The sequence below is a fragment of the Lissotriton helveticus genome, chromosome 12, assembly GCF_964261635.1.
Source record: "Lissotriton helveticus chromosome 12, aLisHel1.1, whole genome shotgun sequence".
In the NCBI taxonomy this organism is placed as follows: domain Eukaryota; kingdom Metazoa; phylum Chordata; class Amphibia; order Caudata; family Salamandridae; genus Lissotriton; species Lissotriton helveticus.
The window spans coordinates 235,691,845-235,718,116 of record NC_136073.1 but is presented as its reverse complement, the minus strand read 5'-3'; the positions used below and the strand labels follow the sequence as shown (position 1 = coordinate 235,718,116).

Sequence of the window (26,272 nt, the reverse complement as noted above, 5' to 3'; positions counted from 1 at the left end):
ATATATATATATTATAATCACTGGCAGCTCATGTAACAATGCTTTCTATAGGTATCACATATGGCTATATGTATCACTGTCACCCATTTGTATCTGTGCTGTATTTAGGGACCCCTGATGGCTATATGTATTATTGCTGGCTGGTTACTAGTTCGCAGAACCATCGATTGAGCACCAATGTCCATCAAAAGCCTACGGACAAGAACTCCCTTCTCTACTATAAGTTGTTCCATCCACGGGCCCTCCGGGATAATTGACCGGTAGGCCAATTTCTCCGGTACCGGAGGAATTGCAGCACCACTGAGAAATTTGTGGAACAAGCAAATGAATTAGTGGAGAAGCTTGGGCACCGTGCATATCCAAAGAAGATTGTGAAGACAGTATGAAAGAGGGCATTGAACACACCCAGAGAGGCATTATTGGAAAGAAATAGAAGGGAGAAAGGAGAATGCCTACCGGTAGTCACCACATTCGACCCACTTTTGACAAAAATCCGCCAAATCATCAAGAAGTATTGGCATTTGCTTAGTACCAACAGCTTCAGGATGCCTCCCCCAAGGTTTGCATTTAAAAGATCTCAAAACCTTCGGGACAGTGGTACATTCACGCTCCAGACAAGCGCTAAAACCTCTGGACACACTAGCAGGGCATTACCCTTGCGGAGGGTGCTCAGTGTGCGAATTGACTGAACGAACAAAAAGTGTACAATTGGTGAACGGAAAAATGTGGCATCTTAACAAATTCACCAATTGTAACACAGCTAATGTAATTTATCGATTGACCTGCCCTTGTGGCCTAAATTACATTGGCCTTACAACCAGGAAAATCAAAATTTGCATACAGGAGCACTTGAGCACTATTAAGGCCAGCAGATTGACAACGCGACTAGTTGAGCATTACCATGAACATAAACACAACTTCAGGGACATTCACTGGGTAGTGCTCGAGAAAGTCTGGGGTGATCCATCTAACATTGAGAATAGATTGATCTCCAAAGAGGCATGGTGGATATACCAGGAGCGAGCTGACAAGACGGGACTGAATAATGTGATTGAATGGAACAAAGTTATTACACGCAAATAGTCACATTTTATGGAGGGCCCACTGTACTGTGAGTATTGGTTGGTGTCAGTCCTGAGGGACTACCTCTGGAGTAAGTCCACAGCATCTAAGATTACATATACCCCTTCAGCACCCCTCCATTTACAGAGGTCAGTGGGTACGCCGTGCTCAGTGGGCTTCTGGCCCGGCTAAGCACGTTACATATGAATAGCAATAATAAGGCGGAATTGAAAGTTCTCGCTTTATTAGCTAAAAGTAAATATTCCTTAAACAACCCTTTGAATTTTTCATTTACCGATTAAAAAAAGCAGATTTCGATACCCAACTATAGCGAATAGAAGTATACTTCAAGTCTTTAAAATAGCTTGAATTGTTTCACATGGAACATCCAAACACGTTGTTTCCTCACTCTAAGATGACCGCTGTGGGTTTGCACCACGTGATCACTGTACGCACGTCACACACACTGACGACACTGCGCGCCCGAGGATTCTCCAGGCATTGCTTCCTTTAAAAATAACCTGTGTTTAGAACATAGCGGAACAGAAGCCCGGGACTGCACTTGCCAGGAGAAGGGCCGGTAAGAGGGTATACCCGCGGTGGGGGTAACAAGCGATTCCCAGGTTATCGATAGACGCATAACGGAGCCAGCGCATATAACAGCAGTGCCGGCGGTACGAGCAGTCTGATATCGGCTTATTTACCAAACCGGCTTTCACTACCATAGCAAGTCCACGGGCATGCGGGGACTCAATATGGGAATTTTGGAGCCGCTTTTACTGGGCGGTTGGTTAGACACCATAGGATACCAGCGCAGGGATTATGATAATGTAGACAGCAGTCAGAAGGGGCACTCAACAGTGGCTAAATGACAACTCCCTAATAAGCGCTAATACTAGAAACAGGGAACCCACAAGTACCCATGGTGTTGTACTCACTGGCGACACATGTATATAATGTTGCAGGTTGACGTATTGCGACCAGAATTGACAGACGTGGAGATACACATGCCCATCATATTGGTGGCTACAGGTATGCCATTGAGTGGCAACCACCAGGTAAAATACAATGTCCACAAAACAACTGTTAGACTATTCATGAATTTATGACAAGGGCACTAACTAATCAGTGTCACTCCATGTGTTTTTTATTGTTGTGTCTGTGTCCATGTTTTTACAGGTCTGAATGCTGGATAACTACAGCAGTATGTGGCACTAACCCCTAGCCCTGAAGAAGTTGCCGACCATGTATGACAGGCAACGAAACATGTTGGCTTCATATAGGTTCAAACTAGGCTCAACAGTAGTGTGTTGGTTTTAATATGAGCAGATACCCAGCAACAAATAAAGAATATCATCTAGCTAGAGGCATCTAACTCAGTTTTAGTTGGGTGGAGCATTGAATAGCGGTCCTCTCACTCTGGGGGTTGGGCGAATATAGATGTAAGCAGGTAGGATCACTTTTGAGTTCTTATGCATCAATTACACTATTTTCACTATGTTTTCGTTTAAGGTTGGAAGGAGCCAATGATGATAAGCGGAACATGCTGACGAGTACCAGTCAGCAGTTCCCTGGTGTTTGCTCCTTCCTTACCCACACACATTTTTTTAATACATTTTTTCACTACACTCTGAGAAGTGTTTGGGGGGTAGTAATACATGTAGACACAGACACGCAGAAGTTTTAACAGACAGAACTGAGGCACACCCTGTCTAGTGAAGTAAATGTGTTGCAGATTAGGAACATTTTGCAAAGTAGTAGGCAGGTGATGTTACATGGACTACTCTTGATAGTTGGGACCAGGTTTTATTGTTGAGAATACTTTGAGTGGAGGGTAACCTGAGTCCCCCCATTTTCCCTCTAGGCTCCTAGTTTGTGATGATGGTTACTAATGGTACCTGTAGCCACCTCATGTACGTAGTTTCCACAGGTAACTCTAGCTGCTATAGTAAACTCCGGGTGCCGATCAGCACCACTAGTAGGTAATGAATAGCATCTCCAGCTGCTTCATGTCAGAGGCCTTTAAAGATATTGGTGGCTTCTTTAAGTATCTATAGCACGTATTTGTATTACTGTTGTGTGTAGCTGGCAGTGGTTGGCGTGTATTTTGTCCCCTATAATCCACCACACAGAGAAGAGTTGGGCCGTTATATAGAAGCATATCAGCGAATACTGAGATCATTTTAGATAAAGTTGTAACACCACCAGAGACATGCACCGTTAGACCGAGCCACATACCTCGGGAAGGACAGTCTGATTGAAAAATCCACTAACATCATTTCAGACATGCAAAGGTAGATCCTTTGAAATTCATAATCCGGGGCGGCTCCTCCGATAAGGCAGAGGAGCACCACCCCACTGCCCTTTGAGCAGGAAAACTAAAATGATAATAACATAGTTATTATCATTTTATTATTCAAAGGTTCTGTGCTGATCTCGGGCGGGGTGGGCGCGGTTGGAGGCACATGGGGAGGGGTGATTTGTGCACACGACTGCTTGGCCGGCCGTCTGAGACTAGCCAAACGGTCATGCGCACTTAGCATGTTCCCTACCAGACTACATTACACAGCCTGGTGCGGAACATGGCCAGGCCCCCAGTCACCATCTGAGTGCCGATTCACGGCGCTCGGACCAGTCACAATGCTGTATTGCAGCATTGTGGTTGGATTTAGGGAGCCTAGGTGCTTCCTGGTTCCCAGACTCACTGGAGAAGCGAGGAGAGATGACCAGCGGAAGAGGTAAGTGCTTTTTATTATTATTATGTTGCCACCCCCCTCAGCCGATACTGTTGATAATGGAAGCCAGTATAAACACCCAACTCACTGAAGGAAACTTGCATGAACAGAAGAGTGTCTAGCCCGATAGGCGTGTAGTGGAAGTCTACAGAGAAGTGTGTGAAGAACTTTCTTATGTCCAATATGTGCAAGGAAGAAGTCCCATAGCGGCGAAAGGGAAAAGGCTGACAAATGGCTGATGCTAGAGGACAAGGAGGAAATGTCTAAGAACTGGGGAAAGGATTTGAAACTTGTGATTTGTGGCACTGAGAGATACAATGGTTTTTGGGAATGTCAGAGAAGGAGACCAAGAGAATAAAACCTGTGGTGTAAGTGAGTAAAGGAAACTGAAGAAGACTGAGGGATCCTAAGACTATATTGGAAAGAGAAACTGAGTTGTAAGGTTGGGAGAGACTGGTGGTTTGCAAGATTTCAGATTGCATAGAAATGGCAGGTGAGGTTTTTGGAGCATTTGGTTAAGGGAAGTGAGTTGGTAAGGACCTTGGGGAGCACACTTGGTATGGACGGTGAGGTAGGGGATTTTCTGTCATGGTTATTAAGGGAGCACTTGCTTTAGGGTGAATGCATTTGAGTAGCTTGGTGTAAAGTTGTTTGGGTCTATACATGGTTGAGGGGGGTGATGGAGGAAAATGTAATCGGGGGAATGGAGGGGCTTGGTTTAGTGGAGGAAGTGAGCCCAGTTCCTCTGGCCTGATCCTCTAGACCAAATGGCACATAATCTAGAATTGCAGCACGAGTGCATGCCACGTCCATCTTGGGGCACCAAAGATGACTGTTAATGGAGAATTAGAGAACTCATTTGGATCATCCTTCAGATGAATCACTGACTTACACTTCACTGTCAGTGACAAAAGTTTAATAGTAGACAGTCCCTCAAAGGAACACATCGACACTCAGACATCTGACTGCAGTGTACACTGAGCATCTCATCTCTCCGCTTTTACCCCACACATAACCGCCAACAGAAACCTGCTGGGTTTAAGCTTTGTGGAACTCATCTTTGAGAAAAGACGGTGCTCGACCCCCCCCCCCCCCCCCACTTGGTGTGTCTGTGGTGCCTGGAGAAAGACCTCAACTCCATATCCTGCTAGACCATGCCCGTAAGGCCCTCCGTGAGTGGACCATGAAGCCATGTGACTCCACGCTGCTCCAGGTCCCATTCGCGTGGAAGGTTACAGGACTGCTCCCGGAGGTGCTGCCTTCGATCCTCGTCTTGCTTTAGGACTTCTTCGGGTTAGTGCCATAAGAAGAAGTCAAAGCACTCTTTGACTTCTCCACGTTTTTCCCACTCTTTGACAACATGAAGTAACCACAAATCAAGGCCCACTCACAGGTTGTTCCTGTGCAGCCGGCGTCTGACGCTGGGACCTTTCCAGCTTCCCTGAGTTTTCCAGAGCTGGAGCGACCCCTGTACAAGCTTCTTGGATTCCATGAGGCCAAGACCCTCATATTTACGCCATTGAACCCCTCTGAAGTGCTTTTGGGCCCCATGGATTCAGGAGGTTCTTTGACTGGAGCTGCGCAACAGTCGACCCCTCAGGATCTGTTGGTGGATCCGGATCAGCTCCAGCTGTGACTTCCCTACCTCCTCTGGCAACCATTCCAGTGGGTCTGTACCGGCACAAACTCATCGTGATTCCCTACTCCGATACGGAGCCGGACCGGCATTGCATGAAGTTGGCTCCAGCCCCGACCAGGTTTTCACGGCCTGAATCTGATACGGAGCCCTATTTCCCTGAAGGGCAGTCTGAGGAACGCCTCTCCTGTCCAGAGCGCTCAAGAACATCAAGAACGACCAGGCCCAAGTCATCTTGGGGGCCTGGATTGGGCAAGGAGATTCTGGTATCCTGAACTCTTGAGCATGAGCATCTGTCCTCTGATCACTTCGGTTTCTGCAGCAGGGCAGACTTCTGTAACTGGACCTACACACTCTCCACCTAAATGTGTGGAGATTGATTGGTGACAGCTGACAATGTTCACCCTCCCTCCCAAAGTGTGTGATGTCATCTCGGCAGCCAGGTGTCCCACCACAAAAATGATTTACGCTTTCTGATGGGACAATCTTGTTACTTGGTGTGTATCCGGTTGATACTTTGTCTGCACCCTTGTCTGAAATTCTGCTTTATGTTCTAGCCCAGCAAGGCTTTGCTTTGGGCACGGTTAAAGGGTTCCTTTCCGCCATTCCTGCCTTCCTGCTGTTGCCAGACCAACCTTTCCTGTTAAAGTCACCTGTTGTAGCTAGTTTCCTTAAAGGTTTGAGTGTTATCCCTCACGACAGTTGTATTGATGTATATGTGTTATTCTTTGAACTAGCTGAGTAGTGCTGCATTCTCCAGGGCATGTGGAATGCTATGACTTGAAATTGTACTGGCAGCCTCCAGGACGAGGCTGTGCTGAGTAGATAGAGTTTCTCTCTCTCTGCAATAAAGCTGCTTGTTTCCCCTCTGTGCCTCCTAAAATTGACTGGTGATCCGCTACTTCTCTGTTTGCAACAGATGTTTCCTCCTACACCCTTCATTATGCCCCAATAGGACCTGAATGTAGTCCTTACCTTCCTCGTGTGCTCCCCCTTTGAGCCAATGCGCAGCTGCCCTCTAAGACTGCTGACCATAAAAACTCTTCCTTCTGGCAATTGCATCTGCCAGGAGGGGTTACCAAATTAAAAACTCATTCCATTACCCCTGTACATTTTCTTCTTACCAGACAAGTTGGTTTTTAGAACCCAAGCATCCTCTTTCCCAAAGGTGATGGCATCTTTTTACTCCACGCAGACTTTCACACTTGCTTCCTTCTTCGCCCTCTGGCTATCATCCTACCAAGGAAAAGGAAAGACTTAACGTTTGGACCCAAAAAGAGCGCTGTCTTTTTGAGTCGATCGCACCAAAGATTACCTGATGGATGATCAACTCTTTGCTGGTTTTATGGGTGTGAAGAAAGGCAAAGCAGTTCAGTAAAGAACAATCTCCAGATGGATTATTCCTTGTAATACAATTGGCTGCGCAATGGCTAAAAAGCAGCACACTGAGGACTTAAGAGCTCATTCTACCAGAGCTAAAGCTGCGACCACTGCTTTGGCGAGAGGGGTCCCAGGCCTGGATATCTGTCGGGCATCCACATGGACCTCACTGCACACATTCGCCAAACCCGCAATCGGGTCAGGTGTGACTGGCATTTTGCCCTTTCGAACCTTCGGGACTTCTTAGTGTAACGCAGTCTGCAGACCGACCTCTGGGGAGAGATTGCTTTGGTATCTATTCCAAAGTAAGGAATCTGCGGCTAAAAGTCTCTATCAGAACAAGTTACTTACCTTCGGTATTGACTTATCTGGGAGAGACTCTATCTAGCCACGGATTCCTTACTCACCCTTTCATATTCCATGTTCTATGAACTGTATGTCATTTATGATGACGCCACATGGAGCCAAATGACAACACTTACTGGTGCACAAGAGGATTGCTCAAACATTTCTGGATCCAGTCTGACGCCTCGGGAATGTCAAAGCTAAGGAATCTGAGGCTAGATAGTCTCTACCAGAAAAGGTATTTCCAAAGGTAAGAAACTTGTTTTTTACAAGTGTAAGTGTAAAGCTGAATTTGGGATGTTCATAACTTGATTTTGCACTCATAAAAAGATTGACTTACACATACTTTTTTGTGTGAGTAAATCTGCTTTCTGATGGATACATCTACCTGCCGAATGCTCAACTGCAGAATATCCCCAGCATCAGACTGAATCAGGAAAGTTAAAGTTCTCCCTTGGCTGGTAGGGAGTACTGGCTTTGGTTTGACGCCTAAAGTAGTGCCTGGTGACCCCACCGAAGCCATATAGCGCCTGATCGAGCACATCAATGTCAGTTTCCTTATTTCTACACATTTGATTCAGAGGTAGAGCTAACTCTCTCCTGAGAGTTGTGGAAACAATTGTTCACACAAATTATTTTGGTGCAGTACCATGTCTCCACCCGTCTCTTTTTGGTAACCCAGTCCAAAACTCACATGTGGCCCTCCCAACGACTCCAGTTTATGGGGTTGGTACTAAACATCACCCTCCTTTTGTGCTTTTCCTCCACCTCAGTGTACTGCAGACATCCAGGAAATGAGTCCATCCTTTTACCAAGGTGCAAGAGTCCCAGTCCTGAGAGTTCTCAGATTCCCAGGTCTGCTGGCTTCCTTCATTCTCCTAGTCACAAATGCATGTTGGCGCATGAGATTCCTGCAATGGTCCCTCCGCTCGCAGTCACCACAGTATCAGGGAAAACTGTCAGACTACATTATGATTTCCCCCAGCACTGCAGCAAAGTGGCTTGGTGGGAGAACAAGGCAATCCTGATCTGCTGGATGGCCTTCACTCTCCCTCCGACTGTGGCTTCGGTGGTGACCGATGTTTCCACATAGGGTGGGGAGGCCATCTGGAGGATCTGGAGAACAGGTTCTTCCTCTGGTCTCCGGAAGAGCAGGTTCTTCACCTCAACCTGCTGGAACTGAGGGCAGTTCAGCTCATGCTCAAGGTCTTCCTCCCATCCATCGAACGCTGGTCCATCCAGATCTTGACAGACAACATGACTGCAGTGTGGTACATCAAAAAGCAAGTGGGAGTAGAGTCTCACCTCCTTTGCCTGGAAGCATTAAGCCTGTGGTCTTAGGCACACCGCTAAGGGATCTGGCTCACCACCAATCACTTATCGGTATCTCTGAATGTGAGAGCTGACAGCCTGAACCAGCGTCACCTTGCCGATCATGAGTGGCTTCTTCTACCGGCAGTAGTCCAGACCATCATTTCCTTGTGGTGGACTCCTCGGGTAGACTTTTTCGCCTCCCTGAAAAGTACTCTGTGCCATCAGGTCTGCGCCCTCCAGTATCTGTTGAGGGGAGCCTTGAGAGATGCGTTTCAGTTGAGGTGGAACTTTCAGCAGCACTATGCGTTTCCCTTGCACCCTTGAGTCATCGAGTTCTCAGGATGATTCACCAAGACAAGGCCCACGTCATTCTCATTGTACTGAAATGCCCGAGAATCGTGTGGTATGCAGATGTTCAGTGCTTCTCCACGTCTTTGGCTTTGCCTGCCATTCAGGCAGGACTTTCTCCCTCATTTCGAAGGAATGGTTCTCTAGCCCAACCTCCAGGACCTCCACTTACATGGTTGGAGTTTGACTGGAGACATCGGAGTTCCTTTCAGGTGCCACCGGAGGTGGTGGATGTCATCTTGTCAGCGCGTCTTCTCTCCACAAATCTGCTTACTCGGGCCAATGGAGCAACTTTGTTGCATGGTGTGCAGACAATAACGTGGACCCCTTGCAGGCCAAGCTGTCCTAGGTCCTGCAATACGCACTTTCTCTGGCTGAGAGGGGTCGTGCGACTGGTACTATCAAGGGTTATTTATGTGCCCTGTCTGCATTTCGGTGTCTGCCAGACCAGCAGTCTCTTTTCAAGTCCCCCACTGTTATCCTTTTTGAAAGGGTTGACCAATGTGTACTCTCCAACCCCCTTTATTGTGCTCCAGTGGGTCCTTAATTTAGTATTGACTTTTCTTACGGGACACTGTTTGAGCCTCTGCATAGTTGGCCCTAAGGTGTGTTAACTCTTTAAACTATGTTTTTGTGGGTATGACCTCTGCCAGAAAGATGAGCGAATTACAGATTCTCAGTACCTGTCCTCCTTTTACCTGTGTCTACCCCAAAACGTTGGTGTTGAGAACCAAGGCTACTTTCCTACCAAAGATGGTGACTCCATTCCCTCTAGGTCAGTTCATCGCTCTCCTGACTTTCTACCCCCCACCCCACCCCATCCCACTGAAGAGGAGGAGCAGTTACATCGCTTGGATCCCAGGCAGGCGGTTAATTACTATCTAGACCACACAAAGGACATAAGGCTGGATTACCAGCTTCCCGCTGCTCAAAAAATGAGAGGCAGTGCTGAAGAGGACCCTCTCAAGATGGATTATCTTCTGCATCAAGACATGCTGTGCTTTAACCAAGTAAGACCTCCGTACGGGATCCAAGCCCACTCCACCAGGGCCAGGTCCACCACTTCTGCACCTGACCGAGGCAGTCCCGTAGCAGAGATTTGCAAGGCGATAATGTGGATATCAACAAACAACTACAAACTTAGGGGTCTAGATAAGGATTCAATCGTAATCCTCTGCTCGTCATCACCTTATCAATAGTACAAGGGTACGAACACAATAATAATACTAACAAACCAGATCACAAGATGTGAAGAACCAGTAACGTGAGTCACCCCTGGTGTAGGATTCCCATCAACAGTCTTGTAATGATCAATATTATCATTTGGAAGTCCTTATCGGGTATTGTGTCTCTAGATCATTGAGACCGGCATACCCCGATAACCAGATGCGGGGTAGCGACCCACAATCACTCGGTACTACCACATAGTGTTGATGTGATGGGAAGTGCAGTGTAAACAAAAAAAGTAAGTGGTGATCTTAAAAAAGGATAGGGAACACAACCCAGAAAGCTTTAATAATTGTTGGCCCCTTCCTTAATAAAAACCAGAACAGTATAATATCGTCATCGCAGTCCAAACAAATAGCTGCGAGGAGACCAACATGTTTCAGCCACTAAGGGATAACTCCTTCGGCTTTCGTCAGGGTCTCTGTTCTATAATAATACTACTGCATTGATTGTGAATAAAGTGTGAAAAATTAGGAAAAAACACACAAGTGAAAACCAGTAAAGGATATAATGTTCCTTCGACTGTGTCACCTCCTCTCTTCGGAACCTGGTTGAATATGTACTGTTTAGGGAGGACAAACATACAGGAAAATCACAATCCGCTAAACTGGTCTGTAGAAAACATATTAAATTGTTTCACAAAAAATGTAACTGCTTGCTTACTCACCCAGAGTATCCGGGGAGTGGACCTCACCTCTTCCTGGACCTGGCTCAGGATATATGAGACCCCGCTCTACAATAACAAAAACCAACTGCGTAAAATACAAAGACCAGAAACCCAGACAAGATACTGCTCTGGCGATGTATATATCTACGTAATCCACGGTGTTCTGTACATGGAGTTGATTAACACCCATCAAAAGGTTCACACCCACCCTCTATCCACCTCCCTGTCAACTACAGGCTAAACTGAACCTGCTTTGCACAGCTTCTTATATACCACATATGTCTGGCACAATGGCAAACCTCTAATATCAGGCTAGCAACACAGGTAATCATACCTGTCCGTCGGTATCTCCGGCCGTGACTGAGTCAGGGGGAGGCGCAGTCACCTGTGAGTTCTGGCTACTTGACTGTTAAGCTTAGCATCACACAGCCAATCGATATCGGTATGGGCGGGGCTAGCCCGGTCGCCGCCACCCCAAAGATCACTAACATATCTAACATTTATATCCACCTGCCGCTTACCTACTTGGTAATGCCCGCTGGTGGTCTCAGGAGCTGGTAATGCACCAGTCTTTGGCAGTGCCCTGTCACCCAAACAATCACAGCCGCGCGCGCGTATTCTCGCGTGCATTGCCGGTCTAGAACTACAGAATGACGTCACGTCATTCATAATTGTAGTTCTATCTACGGAGTGTACTTCCGCATTGCTGGTGGAGCGAGGCAAGGCGCGGTGTCTCTCAGAATGTCTCATACCACGAACCACACTCCTAACAAACATGCCTGATCACAATACTGCTCCCTCGAGGTGTAGGGACTTGCAAATCGGCCGTTTTCGGAAGTGCCAACTCTCACACTCCTCCATGGCCACTTGCAACGCCCGTCCTTCGGTATTGGCGGTATAAAACTACAGGATGACGTCATGTCGTTAGTAAATGTAGTTTTTGAAGTTTTATAAGTATTTTATGATCAAACAGACTCACGCAAAGATAATAAGTCCACAGCAGGACGCAATTGCTACCAACTATCGTCACATATATCTTTTGATATAACAGAATAACAAGTGCCATTTAAGCGTGGCAGAACGCACTCACTGTCAGATGGTACACTGCTGGGTCAAACATTAGTATTGACGCGTATATGGGCATAAAGCCAAGCTACAAAGAGGTTTCTCAAATCAGCATGCGAGATTATGCCGGGCGTGGACAGAGAGTATTCGTAAAATAGCGGACCCCTATCCTTTAAGGGTTCTTTAGGGGTACGTTCGCTATAAACAGCTACCCTGAGAACAGGGATCGCCGTCACAAGTGCCCGAAAATGCTGAATAAACCACCAAACTACCCTACCATGCGTGAAACGCTGGAAATGGATATAACTGGTAGAGAGCATCAGACCCCAAGCGAAGTACTTGTGAGAGAATCGATAAGTAGTGGGCTATGCTCAAAAGAAGAATCATGTTATGTACAAAGACAGATCCTAATGTGCTTGGTCAAGGGTATGTCCAACGCATAACCCTGAATAAATACATGGGTAGAGTTATCAAGGGCTCAGGACAAGGCGAACCACGGAATGTCATCGTTCAGCCCTTGTCTGTCTGTCCCCAATTTGAACACCCATTTTTGTTCCCGAATGAAAAGATATCTGGACACATCACTCACATGTGGTGGAATGTGTGGTTTCTCAAGAACATGCCATTTAAAGTCTGTCTCGGCATGATTACATGTGATAAAGTGCTTGGTAAGTTTAGAGATATCTTTCTTGCAGCGGAAAGTACTTTTGTGTTCCTGCATCCTCACACGCACCTTTCTCGTGGTCATGCCCACGTATCTTTCATTGCACGTGCAAGTGATCAGGTAGATCAAGTTGGTGCTGTTGCAGTTTGTAAACTGCCGCAGCTCCCAAGGCTTATCCGTACCAATGTCCACGCTCGTGATTTTGGTTGTTAAAGGGCAAATGGAACAGCCCCCGCAGGGATGGTGCCCTACCACCGGCGGGAGATCCCATAGTGTGCCTAGCTCTCTCCTGGGTATGGCTTTGGGTCGTGTGTGTACCAAACGGTCCCTCAGGTTAGTTGAGCGTTTGAAGGCAAAAAGCGGAAAGGGAATCTTTTCTTTACCACTGTTCAAAATTCTCCAGTGCTTTCTAATCACTTTTTTAACATAGTTCGATTTAGTGTTGAACGTGCTCACTAAAGTCAGACGATCCAGTGGTGGTGTGTCTGTACGTGGTTCCAACAGCGCATCACGATGATTGTTGGCTGCTCGTTTGTATGAACGTTGGACCAATTTCTTTGGGTAGTGTCTCTCTCTCAACTGTTTAGAAAGCTCCTCTGCATGACGTTTAAAAGTTTCTGGGGTAGAGCAGTTCCGATGGACTCGAAGAAACTGTCCAAAGGGCAGATTATCCCTCAGAGACTTGGGGTGTTGACTTTCATATAGGAGCAATGAATTCCTTGCCATTGGCTTTCTGTACAATTCACTCTCCACCCCCCTCGAGGTGCTGTAGATCGAGAGATCCAAGAAGGGGAGTCTGTCTTTGCTCATTTCTATCGTGAACCGGAGGTAGTTGTTCTTGCTATTAAGCCATTGATGAAACTGTATGACTGATTCACTCGTCCCTCTCCACACCATCAGAATGTCATCAATATATCTTTTCCACCAAATAATGGATGGAAAAAACGGGTTGGTGGGATGCAGAACAGTGGTCTGCTCAAATTGATGGACATATAGATTCGCCAGCGAAGGGGCAAAAATACTGCCCATGCTGGTCCCAGAGACTTGGTGGTAAATCTGGTCCTCAAACATAAAGAAGTTTTCTTTCATGGCTATGGTAGCCAAAGCCATAATAAACGGTACTGGAGTGATCGAGTCCAGTTCCGATTCACCCAGGATGGACCTGATAGTATCCAGGGTCGCATCCTGGGGAATGGAGGTATACAGGGACTCAACGTCCAGAGAGACAAGATAGTCTGTCTCTCGATCAAATACAACCTCGGGGATCACTCGTAGGACATCCGCAGTGTCCTTAAGAAAAGTAGGCATCTTGCTGACCAGAGGTTTGAGAAAGTAGTCAGCAAACGCTGAGAGCGGTTCAAGTAACGAGCCCTGGCCTGAAATTATGGGCCTCCCTGGAGGCGGTCTCTGTGGCTTGTGCACCTTAGGTAAGGTGTAAAAATAAGGCATGATGGGATGCTTAGCCTGCAGGAATAATGCCTCTGCGGGGGTGATCCAGCCTTCTGCTAAGGCTTCTTCAACCAGGATTTTAATCTCACTTGTCAGTCTAGGAGTCGGGTCAGTAGTCAATGGACGGTAGGCATCGCTGTTGCTCAACTGACGGAGACACTCTGTCCTATAGGTGTCTACATTTTGGACCACAATGGAGCCCCCTTTATCGGCGGGCTTCACAATTATGGTGCCGTCTTGAGTCAATGTTTTCAGACCCTGTCTCTCTGCAGTGGTGAGATTATTATACCGTGATCTCGAACTGTACTGTATGAGATCTAAATCATTCTTCACAGCTAGTTCGAAAGTGAGGACTTGAGTCGGTATGGCATGTGAGGGAGGTGAAAAAGTAGATTTGTTCCTCAAGCCTGTATTAGTAACCTTCTCTTCCTCTGATTCCTCAGAGTTCTTGTTTTTGAAGAAATAATGGAGCCTCAGTTTGCGGAAAAACTGTGCTAATTCCATTTGTAGGACAAATGGATCGCCCTCATCAGTAGTCACAAAGCCTAAGCCCTTATTCAGCACAGCTTCCTCTATGTCTGTTAAAGTTTTAGAACTGAGATTGACCACCAAGCTCTGTTTAGGTTCAGTTATTATTCTTGAGCATTCCTTCTCGTATGGCTCCGAGTTCCTGCATGGGGGCCTGTTGTATCCTCCCATTGGACCTGAGGTTGTCCCTGTGCCGGTCTTCTTTTGCCCCGTGACCGTCTGGGGCCACGCGCTAAAAAAGGCTGGCTATTAAAGTTTTGGAAACCTGGAAAAGGGCCCATCGGTGGGGCAAAATTACCTGGATAGCCCCAGGGTCCTGGAGGCCACCACGATTGGCCGGGCATGTTGTACTGGCCCCTGAAGTTCTGTGATCTACCTCCTCTGCCACGGTTGTTACCGGCATTGGAAGGTTGATTGCTGCCCTCTGAATCACTTCCTGTCTCTGAACTTGATCCTGAGTAGTTGGATCCATACGCTCTCCCTTTCTTATTGAAATCAGGAGCTTTGTAATTATCGCTGGTGTAGGGATAAACAGTTTCCAAATTAAACTTGGCCAGGTCTTTCTTAAACTTCTCAAGTTTAGTCTGGAGTATCGAATCAGCAAATTCTTTGTTGGCTTTATCTGATTCGTCTTTGTTTTTTTTAAAAGTGGCACTAATGGTGGCCTTAATTTTACCCTCCAGCACCTGTATCTCTACTAAAATGGCGTCTGATACCCGTTTGGCTGTACTGATAATGAGAATTAGCCAGTCTCGGGTACAGCGCCAAGCGATCATTGACCAGTCCTTCAGGAATGGTTTGTCACTTAGAAATAAGCGTGGAGCATTGGTTACTATAAGCCCGGGAGGTGCGCAACTGGCTCTCATGTACTCTGCCATGATGATCCCATGAGTCTGAGTCCGAGAGTGCGATTTCTTTAAGGCTAACACTTTGGTCCAGTCATCTGTTGCATTCACTGTAGGTGTGGGCAGTGTTTCTAAAATACTTGGCATGTTGTCTAAGATGGAGTGATACATTGCGTCATCATAAGCCAAACCATGGCGTTCAGCCATTATAGTTAGTGATCTTTGGGGTGGCGGCGACCGGGCTAGCCCCGCCCATACCGATATCGATTGGCTGTGTGATGCTAAGCTTAACAGTCAAGTAGCCAGAACTCACAGGTGACTGCGCCTCCCCCTGACTCAGTCACGGCCGGAGATACCGACGGACAGGTATGATTACCTGTGTTGCTAGCCTGATATTAGAGGTTTGCCATTGTGCCAGACATATGTGGTATATAAGAAGCTGTGCAAAGCAGGTTCAGTTTAGCCTGTAGTTGACAGGGAGGTGGATAGAGAGTGGGTGTGAACCTTTTGATGGGTGTTAATCAACTCCATGTACAGAACACCGTGGATTACGTAGATATATACATCGCCAGAGCAGTATCTTGTCTGGGTTTCTGGTCTTTGTATTTTACGCAGTTGGTTTTTGTTATTGTAGAGCGGGGTCTCATATATCCTGAGCCAGGTCCAGGAAGAGGTGAGGTCCACTCCCCGGATACTCTGGGTGAGTAAGCAAGCAGTTACATTTTTTGTGAAACAATTTAATATGTTTTCTACAGACCAGTTTAGCGGATTGTGATTTTCCTGTATGTTTGTCCTCCCTAAACAGTACATATTCAACCAGGTTCCGAAGAGAGGAGGTGACACAGTCGAAGGAACATTATATCCTTTACTGGTTTTCACTTGTGTGTTTTTTCCTAATTTTTCACACTTTATTCACAATCAATGCAGTAGTATTATTATAGAACAGAGACCCTGACGAAAGCCGAAGGAGTTATCCCTTAGTGGCTGAAACATGTTGGTCTCCTCGCAGCTATTTGTTTGGACTGCGATGACGATATTATACTGTTCTGGTTTTTATTAAGGAAGGGGCCAACAATTATTAAAGCTTTCTGGGTTGTGTTCCCTATCCTTTTTTAAGATCACCACTTACTTTTTTTGTTTACACTGCACTTCCCATCACATCAACACTATGTGGTAGTACCGAGTGATTGTGGGTCGCTACCCCGCATCTGGTTATCGGGGTATGCCGGTCTCAATGATCTAGAGACACAATACCCGATAAGGACTTCCAAATGATAATATTGATCATTACAAGACTGTTGATGGGAATCCTACACCAGGGGTGACTCACGTTACTGGTTCTTCACATCTTGTGATCTGGTTTGTTAGTATTATTATTGTGTTCGTACCCTTGTACTATTGATAAGGTGATGACGAGCAGAGGATTACGATTGAATCCTTATCTAGACCCCTAAGTTTGTAGTTGTTTGTTGATTCCTACGGGGGATAATACTTAGGCTCGGTCTATAAACATCCCTCTAGCCCTGCAATAGATTGTGTTTTTCGATAATGTGGATATCCCTGCACTCTATTGCCAAGCATTACTGCCTGGACTCAGAAGTGTATAGGGACGGCCAATTTACCTGGTTGCTTCTGCAAGATTTCCTAGTCCAACCATCCATTAACCCTCCTCCTTAGGCAGGGTATTGCTCTGTAATCTGTTCTAAAGCTGAGTAGTCTGCAGGTAGAAGTATCCATCAGAAAACAAAGTTACTTACCTGTGGTAACAATCTTTCTAGTTGATACTCGATCTACTTGCAGATTTTTCACCAACCCACCCGACTCCATGTTTTCTGGATGCGTAATAGGGAAAGTTAACATTGTTCCATTTTATTTTTGGTACTGCACTAATCTGTCAATGTCAATCTACCTTTCACCTCAAAGGCTTGGAAAACATGTTAGGACACTGACGTTGATACACCGGGGCAAGCGATATATGGCTTCAGTGATGTCACCTCACGCCACTTCTGTCGTACAGCCAAAGCCAGCACCCCGTACTGACAAAGTGACAGCTTTGAAGTTTCCGGTTCCAATCTGATGCCTAGGAATTTTTTTTACAGGTGAGGAGTCTACAGGTACATAGAGTATCCACCAGAAAGATTGTCATCACAGATGAGTAACTTTTTCTTCAGGGATGGGGGTTTTGCATCCAATGCCTTCGAAGCTTTGGGAACACCCACAAACGTGATTGTTTATTAACTCTTCCAATGCCCATTCCAACCCTGGAAGTTTGTATTTTGCAAGAGCAAGAATACATTTTTTCCCCAAGTTGGGAATGGGAAGGCTCCCACCAAAGGCGGGGATGTTCCGAGGTGCACATTCCACAGAGTACACCTAAAATAGTTTGTAAAATCCAAAATAAAGTCGGATATTTATTCTGAACATACAAAGTCAATTAGAGTACATGTATGGGTTCTTGTGCATCGGGCTAGTACTGTCATTCAGTTTATGTTCATAGTTTAATGATGTCTACCCTAGTAAGTAGTTAATCTGCACATCACGTAGCTACAACAGTTCATTTCAACTTCCCACCCCCAGCACTCCACCAAGCCTCCACACACACAGTATTATGGACCCCCCCCCCCAACACTTTGCATTCCAGGATATCAGTGCACAATTTCCAGGATATCAGTGCACAATTTCTGAACACCCAGAATCACCCAATCACTCACACGGGACATACAATGATTCATCATGAAATCCCACTGATTCTCACTTTTACAATCTCCATTTTCCCCAGGAGGAAGCAATGCACCATTTTTGTGTGGAAAGCAGACCACCTTTGAAGGAGGGATGAGGGAGCCAGCCATTGCTTGGTGGCCTGGACACATCCCTGCAGGGCAGGTAAGAAGATGCATAGCAGAGGTACCAGTATTAAAGAGGTCGTGGAGGATGATGGACGTTTGATATCTTTATTTGGTTGTGAAACTGGTGTATAACATGCAAAAGTATGAGCTTTCAGTTACTTAGACTTATGTTTACTATGTTTCTAGAGCATGCCATTCATTTCCTAACATTGTCCGTTATGAACTGTTTCAGTTAGGATTAATTTAAAGGAACTGTTGATAGATTGGTTACTATACCACAGAGAAACATGGGGATGACACTTAAAACGGAGTAAAAAGGGCAGATATCTAGCCCCGCCCCTTTTGCATGACGCGGTGACAGCAAGTTGTCCTGAAAGGACCTGGAATCTCGGCTATTGTGAAAGCAGGATGTAGGTTTCCAATAGGCTATATGTGTCTGGAACTTCTGTTAAATTATTTATTGCATAGGTATATCTACGCTCGTCATCTGTTAGTGCCCTAAGTGAAGTTGCTTATGGAGCTCCTTCTAGTGAACTATGATTCTATTCTGCTTTTAAGTAAGTTTGTGTCTTAAAAGTTTTATTTTTGTGCTAATTGGACATAATGGATCTGCTGCTAAATTAATACCCTTTTTGTCATTGTGGAAAGGATAATGGGGTGAGTCATGTAGGGGTACTGAACTGGGGGGGCCGGGATAGCTGGCAGCTGCTCTGGTGGCCTCTTTGTGATTGACACCCGACAATTGTGAAAGGGAATTGCTAGATTTAAACATTCAAGTCAGCAACTCACTTGAATCTGCTACGTAAGGTGGGCACTTCTATATGTGGGGCCATTAATGTTCCTTAATAACGGGGGGAGATTTAAAAACACATTGTTGCTTGGGTCATTGATCGTTGGGCCATTGAAACCTTTATAACTTCTCTGGTCCATTAATTTTCATAAAGCCTGAGGCATTTTTTGTATTCCTGTCGCCAAGATTGATACTTCGAACTGCATGGGCCTATTAATACTCCTTACTGCCTCAACGGCTTGCTACTCGTAACTGCCTGAGGTTGTTGATAGTTATAAATGCTAAGGGACATTAATACCACTTGTTGCCAAGGTCATTTGATGCTCTTTATCAATTTGGACTATTAATTGTCCTTAATACAAGAGTTATAGAGTGCTATTACTGCTCCGGACCATTGATGCGCCATTAAATCTTATTGCAAAAAACACAGTTGATGGACAGAATGTAGAACAATGTCATACATTCACCCCAGTACAAGGATCTGGGCCTAAATCCATCGTTTTTTTGCACTCCACACCACCCTGGGTTAGACACTGGCTATATGCAAATCCGCTCTGACCCTGTGCCTCATGGGAACAGTCCAGTCCGAACTACCAAGCCATGTCTTTCCCAGACCGGAATCAAGCATCCAAGGACCGGTTTCTGGCTATCAGCCTTCATCAGCCTGGATAGCTTAACTCCAGTGGTGTGGAGAGCCTGGGACTCACGTCTGAGCATACCCAGCCCACTCGGGGTGAAAATTGCAAAAAACACAGTTGATGGACAGAATGTAGAACAATGTCATACATTCACCCCAGTACAAGGATCTGGGCCTAAATCCATAGTTTTTTTGCACTCCACACCACCCTGGGTTAGACACTGGCTATATGCAAATCAGCTCTGACCCTGTGCCTCATGGGAACAGTCCAGTCCGAACTACCAAGCCATGTCTTTCCCAGACCGGAATCAAGCATCCAAGGACCAGTTTCTGGCTATCAGCCTTCATCAGCCTGGATAGCTTAACTCCAGTGGTGTGGAGAGCCTGGGACTCACGTCTGAGCATACCCAGCCCACTCGGGGTGAAAATTGCAAAAAACACAATTGATGGACAGAATGTAGAACAATGTCATACATTCACCCCAGTACAAGGATCTGGGCCTAAATCCATCGTTTTTTTGCACTCCACACCACCCTGGGTTAGACACTGGCTATATGCAAATCAGCTCTGACCCTGTGCCTCATGGGAACAGCCCAGTCCGAACTACCAAGCCATGTCTTTCCCAGACCGGAATCAAGCATCCAAGGACCGGTTTCTGGCTATCAGCCTTCATCAGCCTGGATAGCTTAACTCCAGTGGTGTGGAGAGCCTGGGACTCACGTCTGAGCATACCCAGCCCACTCGGGGTGAAAAAGCACAATTGATGGACAGAATGTAGAACAATGTCATACATTCACCCCAGTACAAGGATCTGGGCCTAAATCCATCGTTTTTTTGCACTCCACACCACCCTGGGTTAGACACTGGCTATATGCAAATCAGCTCTGACCCTGTGCCTCATGGGAACAGTCCAGTCCGAACTACCAAGCCATGTCTTTCCCAGACCGGAATCAAGCATCCAAGGACCGGTTTCTGGCTATCAGCCTTCATCAGCCTGGATAGCTTAACTCCAGTCCATCAACTGTGTTTTTTGCAATTTTCACCCCGAGTGGGCTGGGTATGCTCAGACGTGAGTCCCAGGCTCTCCACACCACTGGAGTCAAGCTATCCAGGCTGATGAAGGCTGATAGCCAGAAACCGGTCCTTGGATGTTTGATTCCGGTCTGGGAAAGACATGGCTTGGTAGTTCGGACTGGACTGTTCCCATGAGGCACAGGGTCAGAGCTGATTTGCATATAGCCAGTGTCTAACCCAGGGTGGTGTGGAGTGCAAAAAACCGATGGATTTAGGCCCAGATCCTTGTACTGGGGTGAATGTATGACATTGTTCTACATTCTGTCCATCAACTGTGTTTTTTGCAATTTTCACCCCGAGTGGGCTGGGTATGCTCAGACGTGAGTCCCAGGCTCTCCACACCACTGGAGTCAAGCTATCCAGGCTGGTGAAGGCTGATAGCCAGAAACCGGTCCTTGGATGCTTGATTCCGGTCTGGGAAAGACATGGCTTGGTAGTTCGGACTGGACTGTTCCCATGAGGCACAGGGTCAGAGCTGATTTGCATATAGCCAGTGTCTAACCCAGGGTGGTGTGGAGTGCAAAAAAACGATGGATTTAGGCCCAGATCCTTGTACTGGGGTGAATGTATGACATTGTTCTACATTCTGTCCATCAACTGTGTTTTTTGCAATTTTCACCCCGAGTGGGCTGGGTATGCTCAGACGTGAGTCCCAGGCTCTCCACACCACTGGAGTCAAGCTATCCAGGCTGATGAAGGCTGATAGCCAGAAACCGGTCCTTGGATGCTTGATTCCGGTCTGGGAAAGACATGGCTTGGTAGTTCGGACTGGACTGTTCCCATGAGGCACAGGGTCAGAGCTGATTTGCATATAGCCAGTGTCTAACCCAGGGTGGTGTGGAGTGCAAAAAAACGATGGATTTAGGCCCAGATCCTTGTACTGGGGTGAATGTATGACATTGTTCTACATTCTGTCCATCAACTGTGTTTTTTGCAATTTTCACCCCGAGTGGGCTGGGTATGCTCAGACGTGAGTCCCAGGCTCTCCACACCACTGGAGTCAAGCTATCCAGGCTGATGAAGGCTGATAGCCAGAAACCGGTCCTTGGATGCTTGATTCCGGTCTGGGAAAGACATGGCTTGGTAGTTCGGACTAGACTGTTCCCATGAGGCACAGGGTCAGAGCTGATTTGCATATAGCCAGTGTCTAACCCAGGGTGGTGTGGAGTGCAAAAAAACGATGGATTTAGGCCCAGATCCTTGTACTGGGGTGAATGTATGACATTGTTCTACATTCTGTCCATCAACTGTGTTTTTTGCAATTAAATCTTATTGCTGCTTGGAGGCTACTGCTGCGTTTTAATGCTCCAGGCCATTAAAACATGTTACTGCCTGCATCCATTAATACTCAAAAACCATTAGGGCCATTAATATGTATTACTGCCTCAGGGCAATATTGATGCTATCACTCCCAGGGCCATTTATGATTTTTACCACCTGGGCCCTTTATTGATGCTCAGTACATCTTGTGGTTATTGATATCTTTATTGGCTGCTGGCATTCAGGGTCCCTACTGGGGACATTGATGTGCATTACTTTTTTGGAGGAGTGTCGAGACTAAGGGCCTCATTACTATGGCGGGTGGACTTAGCGGGGATTTGGACCGTCCTCCTGTAAGGAGGCGGTCCCGCAAACCCAATAATGATGTGACCGCCACCGTAGCGGTCGCATCGCCCATACTTTGCATTGTGGCGGGGATGCGTTCAGCATCCCCCGCCACAATGCAACTACGAAGGCACTTGCATATCCCTGCACTAAGTGGCAGGCACCATGCGGTGCCTGCCACATGGTGCAGGGATATCTAGGGGGGCACCATAGGTGCCGGCCCAGTGTGCTTGCCTAAGGCCCAGGGATAATCGGGAGGCCTGCTACGGGCCCCTGAATCAGTTTCCGCCTTTCTTTTCGTGGCGGGTTGCCCGCCGCGAAAAGACTGTCTGAAAGGGATATCGTAATCTCTACGGCCGTGCCTGCAAGGCACCGCTGTAATTTTGGCCTGTGTTTTAGTTCTTGAAGGCAGTCGGAAAATGACTGCCTTACAAAACTGTGGGGACCGGTCTTCGTGACCACAATGCTTCCACATCGATTCCCCCCCGCCATCGTAATATGGCGGGGGGGGAATAAACGTTCAATGGTGGAGGGACCACTACCGCACGACTGGCGGTGGCGGACCCTCCCCCCACCATAATCAGGCCCCAAGTTCACCAAAGAAGTCATAAACTCAATTGTTGGTTGTAAAAATTATTGCAAACTTTAGCATGACATAATCCAAAGGTTTATTCAGGTTGTAATCAGGCGCCATATTTAATAGTTCTCATAAGACACTCTAGGATTCTAGCTTTGATTAATGCATGAATGTTCCAATGTTTCTTTTATTTAGTCCAACTAAGCGCCCATCACATCACTGATGTTATTTATGGTGTAATTGTGTAAGTTGAGTGAGAAATTATACGCCAGTTTATTATCAGTGCCAGGTGATGTTAGGATGTAGGCCCAAAGGCAGTCTGCAGTGGGTGCAGGTGCATGAGGAATGGACACAAGGTGTGATTGATGACCACTCATTGCACCCATTTCCCAACTCACATGGCTGAAGCCTTTGTGCAGTGAGGTCAGGTGTAGAAAGACTGGGCACCATGTGCCAGTGGGTTGCAGCAGGCGTCTAGGTGCAGGGCATGGCCGCCTTTTGCCCAGTACATGCCACAGACTGTCAAAGTCAGAGCTCAGTGGTTACGAGTGCACAGGGATTGGCAAAGAGCATGGCCAAAAACCAAGCTTTATGTCCAATGGCGAGACAACTTGGTCATAGCCTTTGTGAAGAAGTATCAGAAGCAGAACAAATGAGGTCAATTTGTAACCTTTAGCAACACCTTTTAACCAGATGGCAACAGCCAATTTGTGTGAAAGGACTGGGTGAAGTAAGCAGAACCTCCTTCAAATAACCACAGGCTGGGCACAGTTAAATCAATCAATCAGTAGATTTGTAGAGTGCGACTTGTCACCCGTTCGGGTATCCAGGCACCATATAAACATTTGTGGCCAAATGGAATGGGGATATTATTCATAAAACCTTTCAAATGCAAAAAATGTTGTTAAGGTTCTGTTGCTACCATTTGGATGACATTGGCAAACAGAAGTGAAGTGCTGTAATGCAGTGTTAAAAACAGAAAACTGGAAACTTTTAAGCAGTTGCCAGTTAAGTTATCCATGGATCTTTAACTGAGTGCACTCCTTCTAATCTCTCACTGGCTGACAAACCGGACATCAGGAATTATATTATTGACTGTATCATTTATGTGACCCAAGGACACAGTAGCACGCAGTCCATCGGGTAAAACCCAGAGCCATCCCCAATAGAGGTGGCCAACGCAAATAGCAGAAGCCGTACTCTGGATGGAAGGAGAAAAGATGCTGAAATCGCAGATCATATCAACCACGTTCCTGGAAGGTTCTGGGTGCAAGATCCAACCACTGGCTGGTCATGCACTGACGATGAAGTGGAGTAGATTGAAGAGACTATTTTGTCTGCAAACAGCATGGTCTTGCATTCTGTCCTTCTCTGCATCTGCTCCTTAACTCTGCTCTCTATCTTCCCGATTCCACTGAACATGTCCTTCAGCAATGATGTGCAAGCACTGAGCGCAGGCTCTGCCCAGGCCCTACACTGAAGTCCTCCTCCCCACAAGCCAGCTTTCACTCGACATCCCTTTCTCAGGCCTGTCTGGGCATCCCCTAAAGAAGTACCCAGCAGGCTTTCAGCCCAGAAAAATTTCTACAGCAGTGGCTCCTAACCTGTTGTCCGGGGAACCCTAGGGGTCCGCAAAGCCTACTCACAAGGTCCGCGACTGCTTAGAAATTTTTATAATATTAATAGATTACTAAAGTGCATATACATAAATAAACAAAATGTACAATTACATTTTTTTTTACGTTTTGTAGATGTGAACGAGCTTTAAATTGAAGGTTAAATATTAAATTAGCATCCGGAGAATTCTTTGTGGGAGCAGTGTAACAACAATTCTTTTTCTGTTTTGTAACCTGATCAGACACACGCAAACCTACGGAATATTAGCTGAAGCTTAACCAATATATTTTCAGTGATGTATATGCCTTTTGTGTGCAACTATGTTTTCTAGTTATTTAGTATTCCATTCTTGTAAAAGCTGTAACCCCTCTCCCCACCCGCACTGATGTGTTCGGGAGCTATGCAAGTTCACGCCCGAGCAATCACATATTTCTGACTTCCACCTTTACCGCTCGGCTGAGTCCGGCTGTGTTTGTAGAATGCGTAAGTAGGTAGCCCCCTGCACACCCCCGCCGCTCCCCCGACTTCTAGAACCTTCCATCTGTCAGAGATGCTTATTGTGCCGGTTTTAGAATCCTCCTTTCTCCGCCGTGCGGGTCCCTGAAGGAGGCAAAGAACGTATCATCCCGGAGACAGCCTCGCCACCAGCCCGCTATCTCCCCCAGGGCCCAGATTGAGACGGAATTAGACAGGGATAGGAGGTCTGCGCGCTGTGATAACTGCAAAAGGATTTTTATGCAAGCAAAAAAAAAAAAAAGAGAGATCGTGCCTTGACATCAGCGTGTCGAGTTAAAAAAAAAAAAAAAAAAAAAAAAAAAGCTCTTGTCCTCGTTTCTTCATCGCTTCAACCGGCCCCGCCTCGTCCACTCTCCTTCCCATTTCTTGTTTGGCAGTTTTATTAATTGTTGCAGAGTTTTAAAGCTTGGACGCGCTGACTTATTCCTCTCGGCGACACGGCCCGGAGCTGAAGGGATTGTCATTTCCTTAAAGACGCGCTCCCCGCCGCCGGGTCGCCGTGGACGGCGCGGGCGCGCGGGGGCCCTCTGCGCGCGCGCTGCCGCCTGCTCCTCGCTGATACCGGCCCTATCAGATCGACTCAGCCAGCATTTATTTCCTCGCGGGCGACGGCTCTTCATGACTGCTTAATAGAATAGAAGGCCGGGGCCTTTGTTGACTGGGAAATTGGTGTGTTTTTTAAATGGTGGTTTGTTATGTTTGAATGCAGTAAAGTTTTTTTTATTTTTAAAGAATGCGATTCCGATGCCCTCTGTGGTCGAGATAAATGCCTCTGCTCACAACACCTGTAATAGGCTTGCGTGTGGTGTATTTTGTTTCCATTCCTAAATGACAGGGTAGGGCAGCCGGGGGCTTGGGGCGTCTACATTAGAGTAATAGGGCAGTGACGTTGCAAGGGTAGCATGGGCCCCAATGCAAGCAAGGAAAATACCCTCCCTAGCCTGATAGTACAAGATAACTAAAATTAGGGTGCAGTGGGGCCATAACTAGTCTTGGTAACATTGCACCTGCTGCACTAATTGTTGGTAGGCCCATGATGTGGGCAGGCCCAGTGTGGTGTAGCAGGAAAGTTCTACTGTTCAACAAGATAGTTTATTCTTTCAATTGTAGGCGTACCACCTTTTCTAAGCAAATTCATACACCTTCTAGTTGCTTCAGTTCCATTCGGGAAAATATAGTTCGAGAATTGCTGCTCCCTTTGTAGTCCTCCAGCTGACCGTGATAGTTAAAGTCATGCATTTTTACACACACCCACCCAACACAATGTGCAGCTGTCCAAAGCTCTTCCCAGCTACAACCTCTCCAGAGGACTGACTTCCTGCAGAACAGACTACAACAAGAATTA

At 46.5% G+C, this 26,272-nt stretch overlaps 1 protein-coding gene across 1 annotated transcript in view; it reads left to right on the top strand.

Annotated features, from left to right (window-relative positions):
• The window catches only part of GALNS (galactosamine (N-acetyl)-6-sulfatase), a 188,958-nt gene that overhangs the window by 73,797 nt on the left and 88,889 nt on the right, over positions 1-26,272 (top strand). Inside the window, exon 9 of the mRNA XM_078669899.1 lies at positions 18,045-18,148. Coding sequence (XP_078526025.1) covers positions 18,045-18,148 — 104 coding nt within the window. The remainder of the gene's footprint in view (positions 1-18,044; positions 18,149-26,272) is intronic.